At 41.7% G+C, this 22,026-nt stretch overlaps 1 protein-coding gene across 2 annotated transcripts in view; it reads right to left on the bottom strand.

Moving 5' to 3' along the window:
- The window catches only part of acana (aggrecan a), a 115,721-nt gene that overhangs the window by 58,788 nt on the left and 34,907 nt on the right, over positions 1-22,026 (bottom strand). For both annotated transcript variants that reach the window (XM_072278109.1, XM_072278110.1), the window contains exons 2-7: positions 13,619-13,695; positions 12,010-12,396; positions 10,538-10,712; positions 8,309-8,436; positions 6,752-7,045; positions 1,616-2,263 (exon numbers count right to left, since the gene is read on the bottom strand). In XM_072278109.1, the coding sequence (XP_072134210.1) occupies positions 1,616-2,263; positions 6,752-7,045; positions 8,309-8,436; positions 10,538-10,712; positions 12,010-12,396; positions 13,619-13,688 (1,702 nt within the window). In that variant the 5' untranslated portion in view covers positions 13,689-13,695. The remainder of the gene's footprint in view (positions 1-1,615; positions 2,264-6,751; positions 7,046-8,308; positions 8,437-10,537; positions 10,713-12,009; positions 12,397-13,618; positions 13,696-22,026) is intronic.

Raw genomic sequence — 22,026 nt, 5'->3', positions numbered from 1 at the left:
CCGGACCTGCATCTCATTTTTTTTTGCACTACCTTACTTTCCATTTTTCTATTTTCTATTTATGATTTATAATTTAAATTTTTAATATTTACTATCGATTTGTAATCCAGGGAGCGGGAAGTGCAGAATCAAATATCGCTATGATGTTTGTACGTTCTAGTATCAATTGTTTGGCGACAATGAAGTATAAAGTAATATTATGACAAATAAATTAACAGATAATAAAATATGTTCCAGAAGACTGACATTCACAATAATCATGTTGCAATGGAAACAAAGGATGTTGGAAATGCTCAGCAGGTCAGGCAGCATCTGTGAAGGGTGAAAAATAGATAACATTTCAGATTGATGACCTTTTATCAGAACCTGAAATGTTAACTGTTTCTCTATCACAAAATACTGCCTAACCTGCACAATGTTTCTGGCATTTTCTGGTTTTATTTCAGATTTCCAGCATCCACACTTCCATTTTGCATTTAAAAGGAAGCACACACCTTTCCTTTATACTATATATGTATTCCTTAGCATAAATACATCTTAGGATTTCAGTAAGATAGAGATCAGATAAATCTTATTCTTCATCCTTTGCCATTAAACAGGGCTCCCAAAGATGCATGATATGGAAAGTTTCACTGTATTTTGAATAGAAAAATTCTATAACAATTGTTGCCATTCCAACTGGGGTTACTTGAACTCTCTATCACGTGCTCAAAAGAGTACCTAACAAAAGTCCTATAATCTCTAGAAACATGAAAGAAAACATACTAGATTTTTTTTAATCTGATGGAAGACTGGGGCCGCTATGTTTGCTGCAGTTTCAATCAAAAAAATGAGGACAAATTTTGATATTTGCATTTCACTCAAAATTTGGATGAAATGAAAGCGATGTTTTGCTCAAAAGTTAAATGATCATATCATAAGTGTGAAGTAAATTTCTCTAATTATCTCATCCCTAGTGCCTAAAATGGTACAAACAGTGAATCTGTAAGTGGAGAGCTAAGAATTTAATATGGGAATCCAGAATCTAAATTTGGAATCAGTACAAGAACTATAGAGATTATATAGGCATCCGTTAGTCTTGTGAGACCATGGATTTGTGCCTTGGAAGGTTTCCAGGGCGCAGGCCTGGGCAAGGTTGTATGGAAGGCCGGCAGTTGCCCATGCTGCAAGTCTCCCCTCTCCACGACACCAATGTTGTGCAAGGGAAGGGCATTAGGACCCACACAGCTTGGCACCGGAGTCGTCGCAGAGCAATGTGTGATTAAGTGCCTTGCTCAAGGACACAACATGCTGCCTCAGCCAAGGCTTGAACTAGCGACCTTCAAATCACTAGACGAACACCTTAACCACTTGGCCAATAGAGATTAAAACCAGATAGAACATACACAATATGTTAAGAAACCTCAGATTGTACTGCTGTGCCATCACCAAATTCCTAATAAATTTAAGTGTATATGGTGAATAAAGTTGATCCTTGATTCTTAATAACAAGTAATTGCTGAATCAAGGCAATCACAATTTTTAAAAGATAAACAATACTTAAGAGAGTGTAAAGAAGGACCAGTGCGATGTGATTAACTTTTGTATGCTGACTGTGTGAAGTATTTTAACTCACCAGTTGGAGCCATTGGGCTGATGGGACATAACGTTGAACTCTCATCCACCTTGACCAGTTTTTCGGTGATGGCTGCCGTAATCGGGGTCACTGTCTCAGGTGGAGCTGCTGTTAGCCCTTCAGGGGGTGTTGCCAGGACATCTGGAGCTGCTGTTACCTTGGGAATAATCTCTTCTATGGTGTGTGGAGCAGGAGTTGGAATTTCTGTGACTTCTAGTCCTACAGTTCCTGTCAGTTCTTCGATGGGTACCGAGACCCCGACAGTTGCTACCACAGATACTGGCACTTCTGGACTGGAGATCTCCTCAGGGGTAATTAGATCTTTGGGTAGGCCTGTAATGTTAGGAAGGATAATCCCCTCAGTAACAAGTTCTTCAGTAACTGGGATTCTGACAGTTTCTGGGCTGAGAGATATGGTCAACTCAGGAGCTTCCTCAGTAGATGGCAGAGTCACTGGAGTGAAAGGACTTAGTGTAAAAACGTCTCCCCTTACTTCTCCCTCTTCAGTAGGCTTTGTGAAGAATACTTCTACCTTTTCAGGTATGGTTTGGATGGTAAAGGCGCTTCCCTCTTCAGTAAACAACTCTTCTGCCTCAGTGGCTAGGTGGGTGAGTGAGATTTCTGTGACTGCTTTTATAGCAGGCTTTCCTGTTGAGAAACAGCAGAGTATTGAAGAGATTATCATTGAGGAAGACAAACAGCCCTGTGCAGGTTACCAACAAACTGAATTCTCTATCAATCAATGCGTGGCCTCGGCCTACCTTGCTTCCCTTATGGACTGTCAGCTCTTCTGTTGAGGTAGGGAACCAGCCACACTTGGAGTATTGTGAGCAGTTTTGGGGTCCCCTATCTAAGAAAGGATGTACCTGCATTTGAGTGGGTCCAAAGGAGGTTTCCAGGAATTAAATGATTAACACATGAGCAGCATATTTTGACGCTAGGTGTGTACTTGCTGGACTGGGTTTACTCATTGGGTCGCATTGAAACCTAGCAAATATTGAACGGCCTAAATAAAGTGGATGTGCAGAGGATGTACAGTTGTGGGGGAATCTAGGACTAGGGGGCACAACTTCAGAATACAAGGACGTCCCTTTAGAACAGAGATGAGGAAGATTTTCTTTAGCTAGGGGGTGGTGAATCTGTGCAATTCATTGCCACAGGCAGCTCTGGAGCACAAGCCGTTGGGTATATTTAAAGGTAGAGATTGATAGGCTCTTGATTAGTAAGGGTGCCAAAGATTACAGGGAGAAGGCAGGAGAAATGGAGTTGAGAGTGATAATAAATATGGCATGGTTGAATGGTAGAGCAGACTTGGTGAATTGAATGGTCTAATTCTATTTCAATATCTTATTTCAAATCCATTAGGACTCAATGGGATTTGCATGTTAGCCTTGAATGCTGGGAACAAAGTTTGAACTTTACCAGTTTTGGGGGATGTAACAGATAGTGTGCATGGGGAAAAATAGGACACTTGGAGATTATGTTTAGCGTTGGTGTGGCTCTGTGGGAAGATCACTGGTTCCTCAGCTTCATTTGCATCTTCATTTCACTTTTTGTGGTGGCTGGTGTTTGGCTGCACTCACCAGTCAAAACTCTAGAGTAGTGGGTCCCAATCTTTTTTTTTAATGTCATGGACTTCTTCCATTAACTGAGGAGTCTGTGGACCCCTGGTTTGGAACCCTCAAGCCCCATCCACTTATCAGTCACCAAATCAATGCAAATATTCCATATGTCATTGTAACAGCTACCTCAATATACATCATTCAGGTGCATGCTACAATGATGTCTGATACTGACATTGATTGCTTTATGCAGTCTGATTAATTTAGCTTATTTGCAGCTTTATTAGAACATAAAAGTGGCAAGTGAAATATAATGTCGGAAAATGCATGGTCATGCACTTTGGTAGTAGGAATAAATGTGCATGACCATGTATTTCTAAACGGGAGAAAATCCAAAAACCTGAGATGCAAAAGGACTTGGGAGTCCTTGTGCAGAATACCCTAAAGGTTAACTTGTAGGTTGAGTTGGTGGTGAGGAAGGCAACTGCAACGTTAGCATTCGTTTCAAGACATCTAGAATACAAGAGCAGGGATGAGATGCTGAGGCTTTATAAGTGACTGGGGAGGCCTCACCTTGAGTATTGTGAACAGTTTTGGACTCCTCATCTTAGAAGAGATCAACTGGCATTGGAGAGGTCCCAGAGGAAGTTCACAAGGATGATTCCAGGAATGAAAGGGTTATCATACGGGGAATGTTTGATGGCTCTGGGTCTTACTCGCTGGAAATTAGAAGGATGAGGGGGGATCTCATTGAAACCTTTCAAGTGTTGAAAGGCCTGCACAGAGTAGATATGGAAAAGATGTTTCCCATGGTGGGAGAATCTAGGACAAGACGGCACAGCCTCAGGATAGAGGGGCATCCATTCAAAACAGAGATGCGGAGAAATTTCTTTAGCTAGAGGGTGGTGAATTTGTGGAATTGGTTGTCACATGCAGCCGTGGAGGCCAGGTCATTTGATGTACTTAAGGCAGATATTGATAGATTCTTGATTGGACATGGCAACAAAGGCTATGGGGAGAAGGCTGGGAAATGGAGTTGAGGAGGAGGAAAAAAAGGATTTGCCATGTTTGCATGGTGGAGCAGACTCAATGGGCCAAATGGCCTAACTCTGCTCTTACATCTTATGATCTTATAAAACAATATAGAAACAGGCTCTTCAGCTCAAGATGTCTGTACTGACTATTATGTCGAATTAAACTGATACCTTCTGCCTGCACATGACACATATCCCTCCATTCCTTGCATATTTATGTCTCTATCTCAAAGACTTGTAAACACCCCTGTTAAATCTGCTTGAACCACCAATCCTAGCAGCACGTTTCAGGCCCCCACCACTCACTGCGTAAAGAAACTTGCCTTGCACATCTCTTTTTAAACTTTCCTCTTCTCAGCTTAAAGCTATACCCTCTAGGACTCAATATTTCTACCTGAGGCCATATATACTATTTATAGATTTAATTTTTATTTATAGATAGATTTTTATTTGGGCAAAATTACAACAAAAAAAAACATAGATATTCTTTAAATCAGACCGAAAGGGTGTAGGCTGAAGCTACAGCTTATTATGCCTACCCTTCTTACTTATACAACAACATATTTGGTGTCAATCATCACATCAAAACAAAAAAATTCATAATCTTCTGACACAAAATCCAAATCCAAGTATCATTTATTTACATTACTCCCATTCATTTTAGATCACGTATTTTATATTTGTTCATTAAATTATCTTTAAATAATTTTTTAAACTTGTTAAGTGTAGTGCATGTGTTTAAATTCTCACAACTGTTCCATAGATTCACCCCTTTGACTGAAATACAATGATTTTTTACATTTGTTCTTATCCTTTGTTTTTGAAATATACACGTTCCTCTCAAATCATGTTGACTTTCCCTCATTTTAAACAACCTTTGGATACTTTGTGGTAGCTGTCCATTTTTTACTTTATGCATAATTTGTATTATTTTAAAATCTGCAAAATCTCTGAATTTTAAAGTGTTTAGTTGAATAAATTTATGCCTCTTGTTATTTTATAAACCTCGCTCAAGTCTCCCCTTGGCCTCTGACACTCCAGGGAAAACATTCCAAGTTTCTCCAGCCTCTCCTTTTGCTCATGCCCTCTAGTCCAGGGGTTCCCAACCTGGGGTCCACGGACACCTTAGTTAACTGTATGGGTCCATGCCATTTAAAAAAAGGTTGGTAACTCTTGCTCTAATCCAAGCAGCATCCTAGTAGAAGTTTTTTGCACCCTTTGCTAGTTGGGTTCAAACATTTCTTGCTCCTGAAAAGATTTTAATAGAATCATGGAAGCAATTCTGCACCAGAAGAGATCACTTGTTTTATTAGACCATGCCAACTTCTGGTAAAACCTATCCAGATTTTTCTTTCTATTTTGTTAGTCTGTCCCCTGTGGTAATGCATTTATTTTTCTTTCAAGTACTCAACCAATTCTCTTTGGAAAGACATGTCTGACGGCACAGGAGTCCAATCCAAATCATCGTAGCTCACTCCTTGAAAATGGATCAAAGTGAAAAGCTCTCTAACAATCTTTAACTGGCTTTTCACCAAGTTCTGACTTCTTTGATGTGTGTCACATGCTTTAAGAGATGTAGTTGCACACATCACCTGTTTAACATATGCAAGGGATGAACTCCAATATCTATGCCCATGTGTCCAAACAAAATTAATATTCTTAACTTAAAGTTTTTGAAGTTCAAAACTGAAGAGGAGTGAATCTTATCCCTCATCTGGACTCAGCACGGAGTTTTCCAGGTTGAGGTAGCTCACTCATTCCCTCTACTTGCATCAGAATGATGATTTCTGCCTGTCTTCATTTCAATAATAATAATAATAAACGACTATTTATATAACACCTTTCATACATTAAGATGCTGGCTCAAAGTGCTTTATACAGATTGTAAAGGTAAATTAATATTGTTATAAAAATATGAGAAAATTGAAAATCGTTAAGCAAAGACAAATATTTTGTAGACTAAAATGTAATTAAATATACCAAATTATACAAATATAATCAACATCAACAAGCATTAAGTAATCCTATAAGTAGACCAAATTAAAAAAAAATAGATTTTTCAAAGTTTTTTGAAATGTTCCACAGTACTAGGCTGGTGTAACTCAGTTGGTAGAGCATTCCAGATTTTTGGAGCATAAGAGCAAAAGGCCACATTACTAGTTCTTATAAGCTTGGCTTTAGGAACATTAAGCAAGCCAGCATTCGTGGATCTAAGATTACAATTTTGGCTATTTCTATTTCTTTTGTATAGTTTGACTTGTTGGGGATATGGCACAGCTTCACTATTAATAATACAATCAAAATAGCATAATGTGGTGATAACTGCCCCCATTAACCTTTTTGATCTCACTCTATTCAAGATATTTCCTTTGTTCCTCCCATTCCACCCTGACCTTGACTGTTACTGAAAGCTAATTGGAGTTTCCCTATTTACCAGCTCCAAGTCTGAAACATTTAACCATTTCTCTTTACTTAGATGCCGCCGTATTTGCTGAGCGTTCTAGAATTTTCCATTTTTACTATTGTCATTATTGGCTTACCACTGAAGCAGTAGGCATCATGGTGATCTGTAGGGTCAGGATAGCCAGTCTGGTTGATAAAACGGTACACGGTTCTAACTCCTAATAGGTTGCCGCCACAGTTAGGTCTTCGTTTTGAGATTGGGTATCTAACACTGCCATCAGCCAGCCAGCCTGTATTGCACTGATCCATGCCATCTTTCCATGCCAGGTATAACTGCCCTGTGGTAGCTAGCTGAGCTCCCTTGTCCAGGCAAGCTTCTACTGCTTCATTGAAGGCATATCTTCCAGTGGTGGTAATGTAGAAGACCTTGCCTACAAACAGAAGGGCAGAAAGCAGACCATCAATGATCTAAAACATCAAAAAATGCTTTTGACAAAATCTATTGACATGAAAAAATAGGGAGTTAGACATGGAAATGGAAGAGTATTCCACCAAAAGCAGTTTTCCTTTCTTCATTCTTATATAAACATGCGTATAGAAGACTCGTACGGCCAGATTTGGGAACGGCTTCTTTCCAACTGTGATAAGACTGCTGAACGGATCCTGACCCGGATCTGGGCCGTACCCTCCAAATATCCGGACCTGCATCTCGTTTTTTTTTTGCACTACCTTACTTTCCATTTTTCTATTTTCTATTTAAATTTTTAATATTTACTATCGATTTGTAATCCAGGGAGCGGGAAGCGCAGAATCAAATATCGCTGTGATGATTGTACGTTCTATTATCAATTGTTTGGTGACAATAAAGTATAAAGTACAAAGTATAGCTCTTTACTTCAGCCTATCATTGTTCAATCTGCAGGGAATGTCACTCAGAGACTTTTAATTATCTATCTACCTGTCTATTTATTTATTTGTTTGTTTGTTTCTATCTTAATCACAGGAACATTCACAATGAGCAAATAATTTACTAACTGGTACATCTCTGGTATGTGGGGGAAACTGGAGGAAACCCACATATTCATAGGGAGGACAGTTAAATTCCATACAGAAGCTGCCAGAATCGAAATCTAATCTCCGACACCCCGAGCTAAGCACAATGCTACCACTGTGCTAGTATTTTTTTGTGACTGTATGAGCTGAATCATAGCTACATGTATTGTATGTGACTATATGCACTGTGCTTTTACACCTTGGTCCCAGAGGAATGATGTTCCATTTAGCTGCATACGTGTGTATGATTGAATGACGATAAACTTGAACGTGAACTTGAATAAGATGCCAGCATCCAAGACAATCACTACTTCAGTAAAGCAACACTACACCTACTTTTCACTATAATGGGCTTTGGATTTTTTTTTGTTCCAATTGTATAAACGCGTCAAATGTGTATTTAATTTCTGTTTTTCTTGGGAATGTTGTGTATCTGATGAAATGCATCTGTGCTGCTGCAGGAAGTAATTTTTCCCCCCTGCATTTCTGTATGCATGTGCTTGTGCATATGATAATAAACTTGACTTTGATTTTAACTAAAACATGAGCCCATTTTCTCCACAAGCCCATTTTCTCCTTCCACGCAACCTCATTTACGGATCTCAAGAGTATATTTCTCCAGACAAAAATATATTTCTCACCTTGCAATTCCTCTGCAAAGCAATAAACATCATAAGTTTCATCGGTGTCTCTAATGCCATACGACCTGACTCCTGGGTACTCATCCAGATTACCATAGCAACCCTCTCGTGGTTTGTGAATTGGATACCTGTGAAAAGAATTTCAGAAATACGTCTCAGGGCTTCTGTTAGCATTGCCTCTTCATTCACTGTAAGTATTGGACTCAACTGTAAAAGATTAAAAAACGACATAACAGGAACTAACAGTCTGAGCCCAGACTAACTTCCTTCTACTTCTGTCTCATTTTACGTTTTGGATTAAGCTCATATTTGGACAAGAAGCATGCTGGAGGAATTCAGAGGATCAGCAAGCATCTGTGCAGAGAAATGAACAGTCCATCAGTCCATGGGACTAGAAAAAGCACCTGATCCAAGACCTTGACTATCCATTTCATTTCCGAGATCCTGCTGGGCCCTTTGAGTCCCGCTAACATTTTGTTTGTTGCTCCAGAATTAATCTTCCTGAGCTCTTGTGGTTGATATTTATTCATCTCATCCACGTGGTTTGTCTTGTCCACGGGCTGAGAACCCCGTGTTCATTTCAGTCAGACAATGCTATGGGTCTCTTGGAACAGGGTTAGGAGATTTCCCTTCCCAATAATCATTCGCAAACGGATAAGACCAGAAGACATGGGAGCAGAATTAGGCGATTTGCCCGATCGCGTCTGTTTCGCCATTCCATCATGGCCTGATTTATTACTCTTCTCAACCCCATTATTCTGTCTTCTCCCCTTAACCTTTGATGCCTTGACTAATCAAGAACCTATCAACTTCTGTTTTAAATATACTTAATGACTTGGCTTCCAGCAGGTTGTGGCCATGAATTCCAATGCTTCACCTTCTCTCTAAAGAAATTCCTCCCCACCTCTGTTCTAGATAGACAGCTCTCTATTCTGGAGGCTATGTCCTCTGGTACTGTACTGGACTCTCCCACTATAGAAAACATCCTCTCCACATCCACTCTATCTAGGCCTTTCAATATTTGATAGGTTTCAGTATCTGATAGGTTTCTTCTAAACCCTAGCAAGTTCAGGCCTGGAGCCATCAAACGCCCCTCATAGAGTATGTTAACCCATTCATTCCCAGAATCATTCTCATGAACCTTCTCTGGACACTCTCCAATGCCAGCAACGGTCAGCAAAATGCTGACCAATGGATATTTGAAGGGTTAGATTAAATAAAGATTAGCTGTACTGTCACATGCACATTGAAACATCAAAACATACAGTGAAATGCATTGTTCGCAACAATGGCCAACATAGTCTGAGGGTGTGGTGTGGGCTGCCATGCCCAGACCAAGAGTCGCCATGCTTCCGTCACCAACATGGCACATCCACAACTTACTAACCCTAACCTGTGCATCTTTTTGGTATGTGGGAGAAAACCTGAGCACCAAGGGGAAATCCACGCGGTCACAGGCAGAACATCCAAACTCCTTACAGATGTGAGATCATCTCTCACATGCTAAAGCATGAAGTGAACCACTCACAGTATTTGTTCCAAAAGATAATCTGTACACTCACTCTATAAAGCCCACCAGAACACAGTACTTTGCAAATGCCTTAGGCACGTATGTATAGTTAGGGTGCCTAAGACTTTTGCACAGTACTGTATTTGTCAACGTGGAGCATAGAACAAGTTTGTAAATCTGGCAAGAGCAAAGGATGTTGGGAATGCTGAGGGTGGAGTGCCACGGGAGGGGTGTGGGACATATGGTAGAGAAGGAGTGCCGGGATGGGGCTGGGTGGTTGACACAGGTGTAGACACACCCAATCCTGAGACATCAGACAAGATCATTTGACTCTAAACAATTGATTTATTGATCATTACAGAATGTCTTCCTGGTGCTTCCCTCTACCTGCCCCCTTCCCACTCTCAGTCCACAATACAGACCCATATCAGAATCAGGTTTATCATCGCTCACAGCTGTCATGAAATTCATTCTTTTTGCAGCAGTACAGTGCAATATATAAAATACAGTACTGTGCAAACCAAGATATATATATAGATATACACATAAGGATAAATTGTGACAAGTTCCTTTGGAATTAATGGAGCCTCACTATGCATTGGAGGTTTGTGGACTGATTGCTTCCACAGAAGTTTGCTTCCCAATGTAGGCCCTTCTATCACATAGAGCACCCCCATTCCACAAAGGTTAGTGCGGCAAAACATGGAATTGGTCCAGACCTTACAGTCTGATCAGACATCCAGCCAGCATCACACTGATCAAATCCATCATCATAAGCTGCTTGTAGTTGTCCTGGGGTTGCAATGATGGCAGAGTTTTCAATACACGCCTGCTGGGCTTTGTAGAAGTCGAGGGTGTACCTGCTAGAGATGGCGCGGTAATGGAATACGACACCTGGAATCAGAAAAGAAAAGATACATAACAAACACCTTCCTGGTTTGAACTACTGCATTTTTAAGAGCAAAAACAACCAAACTGCTGGAAGAGCTCAATGGAGGGAAATGGACACAGTACACACAGTATTGTGCAAAAGTCTTAAGGCATATATATATATATATATATATATATAGCTAGGGTACAGTACAGTACAGTACTGTATTTGTCAACGCGGAGCGGAGAGTGAGTTGGTAAATCCGGCAGGAGCAGAGGATAATGGGAATGGGGAGAGTGGAGTGCCACAGGAGGGGTGTGGGACAGATGGCAGAGAAGGAGTGCTGGGGTGCAGGGGGTGGGGAAGGGTGGGGTAGCGTGGGTGCTGATGCTCCAAGCCCTGACACAGCAGGCAAGGTCATCTGATTCCAAACAATCTGTTTTATTAAACCAATTAGTATGGCAAAAGTACCATTATGGTAAGATGGTGGTGCAGTTGTACGCTGTGGTTCCTACGGGCCCAACCAAACGTGTCTTTTTTAAACATAGGTTTTACAATCACAAGACCCTGCTGGACATTAAGAACTTGAAGTACTGTAGGTCTGCCCTATCAGTGAGTTGCTTGTTGCCAAGGAGCTGGTCTTGTTGAGGATTGTGCTGCTGCCTGCGTCAGAGAGGCATCGGAGGAATCGGTGTGCGAAGGCAGTGTGCAGTCTAACAGCGAGTGATCTTCTCGGTCACTTTTCTTGTGATCACAAGACCCTGGTGGATATTGTTAATGTGGAATGCTGCAAGTCCGATTCATTAATTTATTGGTGGGTGGTGGGAGAGCCGTGTGGTCTCAGTATAGTGAGGACTGGGCCCCAAGCCGCAACCATGCCTGTTTACAGCCGCCCAGGAGAGAGGCGCTGGAGCTGGTGTGTTCCACCGGAGTGCTGGGGTGGTGTGGCACAGTGTACAAACTGGAGTCGGTGCTGCTCACCAGTGTTCGCCCGGCAGAAGACAAGCCTCATTGTGTTCAATTGCAGACTGCTACAACATTCATGAACTCAAGGTCTTGGATTATATATTTTGTTGTGTGACGGCATTTTACTGATAACCCTTTATGTAATTGCTATCTCATACCTACTATATGTGCCTTGTACCGTGTGAGACTGTTGGTACTGTGTTTTGCACCTTCACCTTGGAGTAACGCTATTTAATTTGGCTGTAGCTATGGGTATTCATGTATGGTTGAGTGACATTTAAACTTGAACTCGATTTAACTCATGAGAACAATTAGAGTAACAGGAAACAGTAACAAATAAAGCTTTCCATTTACCTTTGACAACCAACTCTACAACATCCTGACTGTCCTCGATCCCATGCATCACCTCACAGCGGTACATTCCGGAATCACTTGACAGTAGTTTATCCAGCTGTAGGGTGCCATCTCCTGGAATTTCATGGTAACTTGGAAGCTGGGCTCGACCTTTGTACTCCTGGTTGATCTTGACTTTTCCAGAAATAGCAACCACGATGACTGTCTCTTTTCCACCTTTGGTGATTTTGGTCCATTTGATTCTTGGGGCTAGCTGAGATGCCAGGGGAGTGTCCGGGGAAGAGTTCGTGGCAGAGATGAAGTAGCAGGGAATGGTCACGGAGCTTGCAAGCGCAGCCTTCACTGGTGACTGTGCCGCAATCTTCACACTCAGTGCCTTAGCATTATCTAGCAAACATGGATAAAAGAAGACACCATCTTACTCCAGGAATGGGCCACGTGATACATCCACCGCACAAAACAGTTACTTGTTCAACCTCTGCTACACTGCTAGTGCACCATCTGTAGAATCAAACTTTAGATTAGCTTAACTTTATTTGTTAGATGTACATTGAAACATATAGTAAAATGTGGCGTTTTTCATCAGCAACCAACACAGTCTGAGGATTAAGCTGGAGTGTTGTCATGCTTCCTGCATAGCATACTCACATTTATTAACCCTAACCCAAATGTCTTTGGAATGCGGGAGGACATGGCAGAACTCCACCTGGTCATGGGGAGAAAGTACAAACTCCTTACAGTCAGCAGCGGGAATCGAACCCCAATTCCCAGCATTGTAGGGCGTTGCACTAACCACTCTGCTACTGCGCTGTCTTACTCTAAAAATGAACCACGCACTGCATCCTCCACATGAAACATTCACACCTTACATTTCTGGTACACTTTTAGTGCACTATCTGCAAGATACTCTGCAGCACCTTTCCAAGGCTTCCACCCCCAAACTGATATCCTCACCCACTTAGAGATACAAGATCACAGAAGCAAGTCATGCATCATCCTGACTTGGAAATATATTGCTACCCCTTCATTATTGCTTGGTCAATATCCTGAAAACCCCCTGTCAACAACATTGGGAATACTCTCACCAAACTGCCAAGTCTTATGAAGGAAGTTCACCACCAACTTCTGAAGTGCAATCAGTGACGGTTTATAATTGCTGGCGTTAACAGTGATGAACTCCAGAATTAAAAAAAGATGCAGTTTGATAAAAAAAAATTCCAATCTCAATTAATATTCAGAAATTTTATAATGTGTAAATTCCTCAGGGTATCTTGACACTGGTTTGAAATTTTTCCTAGAAATTTGCAAGCTCAAATTATACTAATGGCTTCCCAGTCAAGGCTCAGCATAGTTCATTGGCAGCTGGGTCCCAGTTAAGTATACATTGTGCTTCAGAATTGACTTGATGTTAATCCACAGACTAATCTTAAAAACAATGTCGATGAAATTTGAAAAATCCCCATGAGTTTATTTGCACTGATAGTATCACTGCAGCTCACGGAAGTGACAACTTGAATATCTGTTGAAAGTGTTAGAATTATTACAGATCGAGATAAAACATAATCTCACAATTTAGATATAAACAAATGATCATTAATGCGTGACTTACCAGAAACTTCAACAGAAACAGTTGCTGCGATGACTCGCAAACATACAAATACTAAAAGCAGAGTGGTCATAATTTACCTAGAAAAAAGAAAGTTAAAGAGTGAGTTAACGTCGTTAGTACTGAACAAATGTTGACGAATGTAGAAGGATGTTGTGCGATGGAGCAATAAACAAAGGGTCCCGATGTAGGGTCTCGGTACGAAATATCAACTATTCACTCTTTTCCACAGATGCTGCCCGGCCTGCTGAGTTCCTCCCGCATTTTTTGTGTATTGTTTTGGAGTTCCAGTATCTGCAGTCTTTCTAATTTTGGAAGGTAATGCCTACTTGGTGTATCGTCAATTTATACATCAAGGGAGTTCTGAGCTTGGAATAAGATTGGAAGAAGTAGAAACATTGAAACATAGAAAACCTACAGCACAATACAGGCCCTTCGGCCCACAAAGCTGTGCTAAACATGTCCTTACCTTAGAAATTACCTAGGGTTCCCCATGGCCCTCTATATTTCTGAGCTCCATGTACCTGTCAAGGAGTCTCTTAAAAGACCCTATTATATCCGCAGTAAAAGACATGATTAAAGAAATAGGTTTTAACTATACAGTACTATGCAAAAGTCTTAGGCACATATATAGCTAGGGTGCTTTAGACTTGCACAGTACTCTGTTTGTCAATAATAAGCAGAGGGTGAGTTTGTAAATCTGGCGGGAGCAAAAGATGTTGGGAATGGCGAGAATGGAGCGGCATGAGAGGGGTTTGGGACAGGTAGCAGAGGAGAAGGGGGTGGCACAGGTGCAGACACACCCAGCTCTGAGACACCAGCCATAGTTATTTGATTCCAAAGAATTGGTTTATTGATCATTACAGAATGTATCTCTGGTACTTCTTGTACCCTTCCCTCTCCTTTCCTGTTTTCCCAACCATGATTCTCCTCTCCCTGCTCCCTTCCCACTCTCAGTCCACAATAGAGACCCATATCAGAGTCAGATTTATCATCACTCACATAGGTCATGAAATTTGTGTTGGTAGTACAGTGCGATACATAAAATTACTACAGTACTGTGCAAAAATCTTCGGCACCCTAGGCATATACATGTGTCTAAGACTCTTGCACAGTACTGTATTTCTCAAAGAAGACAAATGGTTTAAGATGGGAATTCAGAACTTTCCTTGCCCATCAGTCGTGAGGAACCCATGCTTGTCTCATTTGTTAGAAATAATGAGCGCTGCAGATTTGGAAAGTCCTGAGATTAAGTAACAGCATCCACAGTGGGTTAGCTGATTTCAGCCATAGTAGGAATGGTCTGCTGAACTTAACATGGAGACCCTGGGGTGTATTGCAGGACCATATCCCCTGTGGGCAGGGCTCAGAGATGGTCATTACACTCGACTTAATAATGATGCCCTCATTCCTGATGTGCATCTATGCATGTTTATCAGCTAGAAAAGCTTATTTGGTTATTGTGGATATGTTCACCACACAGACTGTCAAAGGAGGTGCACCAGCAACTTCTCCAGGGCAGTCAGTGATGGTCAGCCTTTGTTGGCCACACAATGGATGTCCACAAACCACTCAAGAATGAAAAAAAGGATGCAGTATGATAAAATTACTAGGAAATACCCTTGTTAATACTTTGAAGGTATTACTCGCTTTCATTCATTGTTAGTGAAACAAATTCTACCATCTGGCAGGAGACTGCAATGTATAAAGACAGGAACGGAAACAACTTCTTCCCTCAGGCCATTAGGCTTCTGAACTCCCCACCACATCGCATTCGAAATGTCACTGGATAATTTGTACTGTACCTTACAATATTTAATTTATGCACTTTTAAAAATCTATGTGTAATTCATTTGTAGATTTAATTCTTACTTTCTTAAATTATTGTGTGTTATATGTGTGTTATGTGTACTACTGTGCTTTACACCCTGGTTTGGAGAAATGTTGTCTTGTTTGTCGGTATACATGTATATAGCTAAATAACAATAAACTTGACTTAATCTATGTAATACTAAATGATAGATAAAAATTGATATGAAGGATAAAAGCAGATACAAACATTCTAAGTGATTTACTGGGAAGAATATACAGAGTGACTCCTTACTGTGGGAAGTTAAATCAATAATTGCATTTCCACCCCCACCCCCTCCTCATCTTACAAGTACGTTGCCTGGATTGGGGAGCATGCCTTATGAGAATAGGTTGAGTGAACTCGGCCTCTTCTCCTTGGAGTGGTGGAGAATGAGAGGTGACTTGATAGAGGTGTGTAAGATGATGACAGGCATTGATTGTCTGGGTAGTCAGAGGATTTTTTCCCAGGGCTGAAGTGGCCAACACGAGAGGGCACAGTTTTAAGGTGCTTGGAAGTAGGTACAGAGGAGATGTCAGGGGTAAGTTTTTTTTTACGCAGAGTGGTGAGTGCATGGAATGGGCTGTTGGCGTTGGTGGTGGAGGCGGATATGATAGGGTCATTTAAGAGACTCCTGGATGGCTACATGGAGCTTAGAAAAATAGAGGGCCATAGGTAACCCTAGTAATTTCTGAAGTAAGTACATGTTCGGCACAGCATTGTGGGCTGACGGGCCTGTATTGTGCTGTAGGTTTTCTATGTTTCTATCTAATTAAAATGACAGTGAGTATAGAGCATGGTCTCAGCAATCAGCTAAACTGTGAATCAGTTATACTGATTACTTGCGGAGGGAGGGACGGGACTTATTTTGCTGTTGTTCTGTTGTTGTTGCTGCTTGTGGCAAATAAATGAACCTGACTGAATCTGAAGAAAGGAATAGAATCATTGTAGAAAGCTGGGTCAAGTGGATTCTATTCAGTCAGTAAAGATGAGCTTCTGTCACTCAATTCTCCAACACACTCATACACTGACTATTTTGGTTTCCTACTCTGCTCCAGTGCAGGTAAAAGTTACGCTCGGTTTACAGACCTGAACTGTTAACTCTGGAGCTCCCTCCACAGATTCTGCCTGACCTGGTCTGTATCTCCAACATTTTCTGTCTTAATCTCATATCAGTTACTTAGAATTTCTACTGATGTGGCCAGGTAGATTTTATTCAAACCTGTTCTGGTTTTCATAAACTAGTTTGACTTACTGTCTGAAGATTGACCAAGGGAAGAATATCATGCAAATGCTCCCTCTAGTGGCTTGGTGCCTATACAGCAGGCCAGGCGGACACAGCTTCTGCACAATAAGTCATTCTTGGCTGAGTTTGCAGGCCGGAAGATTAAAGTCTGCCTTGCGTCCCTGGGTTAAAGGGGAGGGAGAAACACGATCTGCCATAGTTCTTGTTCCTGATTATGTGTTGTGACCCCCCCTCATGGGGATTACCTTCACTTTCAGCCCCTGCACTAAATGGACTAAATGCAGATTCAATGGGGAGTGAGGCAGTACAATAAAAAAAACAACAAAAATGCTGGAAATACTCAACAGGTCAGGCTGCATCTGTGGGAAGAGAAATAGAGCTCATGTTTTCTCAGAACTGGGAAGGAAACCAAAGTAGCTTGTTAAGCTGCAAGGAGGGTGGGGGAGTGGTATGTGTCTGAGAGCGTAAAACTGGGGTGACTGAGGAGGTAAGTTGAAAACAAGTGATAAAGCATCGCTAGATTCACAGGCTGAGTATGGGAGCATTGATCCATCTATATGAATTTGATTTTTACCACAGTAACCAGATTTAAATTCATGAATGTTACCTTGGTTTCATCACCCACGTTACAGAGAAAGGTTGAACAAGTTGGGTCTTTATTCTTTGGAACGTAGAAGGTTGAGGGGGGACTTGATAGAGGTATTTAATATGAGGGGGAGAGATAGAGTTAACATGGATAGCCTTTTTCCAATGAGAGTGGGGGAGATTCAAACAAGGGGACATGAATTGAGAGTTAAAGGGCAGAAGTTTAGGGGTAACATGAAGGGGAATTTCTTTACTCAGAGAGTGGTAGCTGTGTGGAACGAGCATCCAGCAAAAGTGGTTGAGGCAGGTTTGATGTTGTCATTTAAAGTTAAATTGGACAGCTATATGGACAGGAAAGGAATGGAGGGTTATGGGCTGAGTGCAGGTCAGTGGGATTAGGTGAGAGTAAGAGTTCGGCAAGGACTAGAAGGGCTGAGGTGGCCTGTTTCCGTGCTGTAATTGTTATATGGTTATCTGGTTATAATGAAATAAGGTGGCATAGCTGGTTGAATTGTTGCCCTGTAGCTCCAGTGACTTGTGGTTGAAGTCTGCACCTTCTCCCTGCGACTGAGTGGGTTTCCTCTGGGTGCTCTGGTTTCCTCTCACATCCCAAAGTTGTGCTTGGCAATAGATTAATTGGTCAATACAATCTGGTGTGTAGGTGAGTGGTAGAACCAGGGGAGGTGTTGATGGAAATATGGGAAGAGAAAAATGAGTTCAGGTAGGATTTGTGTTTTTCACAGCTAGCATAAATATAAAGATAATAAAGATTAACTTTTTTTGTCACATATACTGTACATCAAAACACTGAAACAGCGTCCTTTGTGTCAACAACCAAAGTGGCATGTAGCATATTGCTTAGTGCAATGCTTTATAGTACAGGGACCCAGGGCCAATTTCCGCCGCTGCCTACAAGGAGTTTGTACGTTCTTCCCGTGACTGCATGGATTTCCTCTGGGTGCTCTGGTTTCCTCCCACCGTCCAAAGTCATACTGGCTGGTAGGTTAATTGGTCATTGTAAATTGTCCCGTGATTAGGCTAGGATTAAATTAGGGCATTGCTGGGTGGTGTGGCTCGAAGGGACAGAAGGGCCTATTCCATGCTGTATCTCAGTAAGTAAATAAATCAAACTGAGTTGTGGGCCGCCCACAAGTGTCGCCAAGCTTCTGGCACCAAAGTAGAATACTCACAACTTACTAGGCCTAAACTGTGTTTCAGGAGGAACCTGGAACACCCAGAGGAAACCCATGGGGTCACGAGGAGGACGTACAAACTCCTTACAGACAGTGGTAGGAATTGAACCCTGTTCTTCCGGTTGCTGGCGCTGTAAAATGTTATGCTAACCGTTACACCACCGTGCCACCATCATAAACTTGGTGGGCTGAAGGGCCTGTTTCTGTGTTGTGTTTTTCTGTGGCTCCATATCTGTAATTAAAACAATTCTCAGTAACAATAACACAAAATTAGCTGATTGCATAGAACAGAAGGACTACAGCCGTGTTGTAGGGTTTGGAAGCTTGCTTGCCTCAATGACCCAGAGAGCTATGTTGGCTGGAGTCAGAGCTTTATGCTTTGGCTCTTGGTAGGGTCACCTATGTCAAACAAGTCAATGTGTAAAGGCCAGACTAAGAGTGGTCCACTGATCCTCCAGGTTTGGGGGTTCAGCTCAGGGCTAACAACCTTGACTTGTAACACAGACCTGTTATGGAAACAGCAATGAAGAATTCGTCTACAACTGAATGGCCAAGGACTGACAGAGATGGAGGATCTTCATTGCCGCCCTAAACACCAGCAGCATAACAGGCGGTAAGTAAGTAAAGTAATCTTATATTGAATGTTTAGTGTAATTGATGGGATATGAAATGATTGCCGTTGTGTTAGGCATCAGATGAAGAGGAGGTCAAGGACAGGGTAATGATACCCAACAAAAGCAAATAATGACTTAACACATCTGAAGCCTTTTCCCAGTAGAGAGTTCCCATGTCTGAATAACCAATACTCCAAATTCAGAACCTTTGGAGGAGGAGATTTAAAATAGCAGAAACTTGAAAAGAGGTCTCAGCTAATCTCATCCATATTTATTTTAAAGTTAACAATTGGGGGAAGAAAATCATGGGATTTTATTTATATCACTTTGCAGTTCATCACTAAGTTGGTAGCAATTTGAAATGTTGCAATGAGCACAATTTCCTGTTAATCGTTTTCTAACTCTGAACAACTAGTTCACCTGTCGCCATTTGCTTTCTGATCTACACCTGGTTCAGTCCACCAAAGCTTTAATTTTAAAATCCTCAGTCCTTCAATGGCTTTGATCAATCTTACGCACTCCTTCAACCCAGCAACCCTCCGAGATACCTGCAACTCGCCACTTCTGCCTCCTGTTCCCCTCCTACTTCAAATGCTCTACCAAAGACGCCATTACTGCCAGCTGGCTGGATCCACACACTGGAATTCTTAAATTAAAACCAAAAGTGCTGAGAACACTCAGCAGGTCAGACAGCATCCGTGGAGACACTGAGAGTGGTGGCTGAGGCTGATACATTTGAGACAGTTACGAGACTCTTAGGCACATGGATGAAAGAAAAGTGGAGGGTTATGGGCTCAGTTTATATAGGTCGTACAACATTCATGAGCTGAGGGACCCAACTGTTCTATGGTTTATTTATCTAGAGCAGGGTTCCCAACCTTCTTTATGCCATGGACTACTATCATTAACTGAGGGGTCCATGGACACTAGGTTGGGAACTTATTTAAATATATGGTATGGTCCAGGCTATTACACCCCAATGAGCCACACTGCCCAGCAAACCACCTCTTAATCACTAACCTATTTACAGGGCAATTAACCATGATCCATTAGCTTATTAACTAGTCAGTCTTTGGATTACGTGAGGAAACCCCGAGTACCAGGAAGAAACCCATGCGGTCACAGGGAAACTCCTTACTGACGACGGCGGAATTGAACTCCGAGCTTCAGATTTCCGAGCTCCAGACTGCGCTGAGCTGTAATTGCACCACGCTAACTACTAAGCCATCATGGTGCCCAAGTTCTACGTTCTATGTTAATCTCTTCCTGTTTCATCTGAGGTTGCCAACTGGTTTAAGAAGACTACTATCATTCCAGTAGAAGACTACTATCATTCCAGTACCTAAGAAAAACAAGGTAACTTGCCTTAATCACTACTGTCCGGTGGTCTAATATTCACCATAATGAAGTGTTTCAAGAGGCTGGGATTGGACCCGTGGAACCAGATCTCATCTGCATCCTCCTATCGCATGCCAGCTCGTCCCCTCACTTCCTTACAATAGCTAACTCTTTCAGTCTGGATAAAAGGTCTCAACTCAAAATGCTGACTGTCCGTTTCCTGCCACGGGCGCGGCGTTACCAGATGATTATTTATTACTCCAGATTCCGGCATCTGCAGTGTCTTGTGTCTCCACTTCGCATCTGTCCTGGCTTGTTTCTGTCGCACCCCCTTTGGTAGTCTTGCCAACTGTGTGTGCTCTGAAGCTATCAGTGAGCTAAGCCCCTGGTGACTTCAAAAAACTCATACCAAGCTCAGCAAGACTGCTAGAAAGATGACAGTTCATCAGAAAACCTACCTTCCTCCTGTTTTGTAGCTCTGAACTATAAAGATAATTAAAACAAAAACATTTTTTACTTTAAATGAGGCATGTATCATGTGGTGGCATGGTGACGTATGCCATTTACATACTTTTGGTGAAGAAGGTGAGTTCAGTGGTGAAGAAGGTGAATGCAATGTTGGCATTCATTCCTCGAGGTACAGAACATAAGAGCAGGGATGTGATGTTGAGCCTCTATAAGGCACTCATGAGACCACATGTGTGCAGTTTTGTGCTCCTTATTTTAGAAATGATAGACTGATATTGGCGAGGGTTCAGAGAAGATTCACAAGAATGATTCCAGGAATGAAAGGGTTACTGTATGAGGAACGTCTGGCAACTCTTGGGCTGTATTCCCTGGAGTTCAGGAGAATGAAGGGGGATCGCATATAAACATTCCAAATGTTAAAAGGCCTGAACAGATTAGATGTGGTAAAGTTATTTCCCATGGTAGGGGAGTCTAGGACAAGAGGGCTCAACTTCAAGATTGAAGGACGTCAATTTAGAACAGAGATGTGGAGAAATTACTTTAGTCAGAGGCTGGTAAATCTGTGGAATTTGTTGCCCCAAGCAGCTGTTGAGACAAAGTCATGGGGTATATTTAAGGCAGAGATAGATAGGTTCTTGATTAGCCAGGGCATCAAAGGATACAGGGAGAAGGCAGGGGAGTGGAGATGACTGGAAGAATTGGATCAGCCCATGATTGAATGGTGGAGCAGACTCGATGGGCCAAATGGCTTACTTCTGCTCCAATATCTTATGGTCTTTTACAGATAATCTGCAAAGTATTATGTAAGCAACAAGAATGCTGAATCAAACAACATATTTACAAAATTATTGGAATATTAAATACACAACACACCTCCCTTTTCATTGCAGCTGGGACTCATGTGGTTGTGATGAGGGGCAGGTGCTGATGCTCATTTTCCATCTCCTAACCCAAGAGTTTAGCATCCAGCTGTAGCTTTGCAATTGCCACTAACTTTGAAGTCAGTCAATTCAGAAGTGAGTGGGAATTGGCCTAGGGAATCATACTGTTCTACATTGAACATAGAACTTTACAGCACAGTACAGCCCCTTCAGCCCATGATGTTATGCCTACCTTTT

Source organism: Mobula birostris, chromosome 14 (genome assembly GCF_030028105.1).
Source record: "Mobula birostris isolate sMobBir1 chromosome 14, sMobBir1.hap1, whole genome shotgun sequence".
Taxonomy (NCBI): domain Eukaryota; kingdom Metazoa; phylum Chordata; class Chondrichthyes; order Myliobatiformes; family Myliobatidae; genus Mobula; species Mobula birostris.
This window is presented reverse-complemented; position numbering and strand designations above follow the sequence as displayed.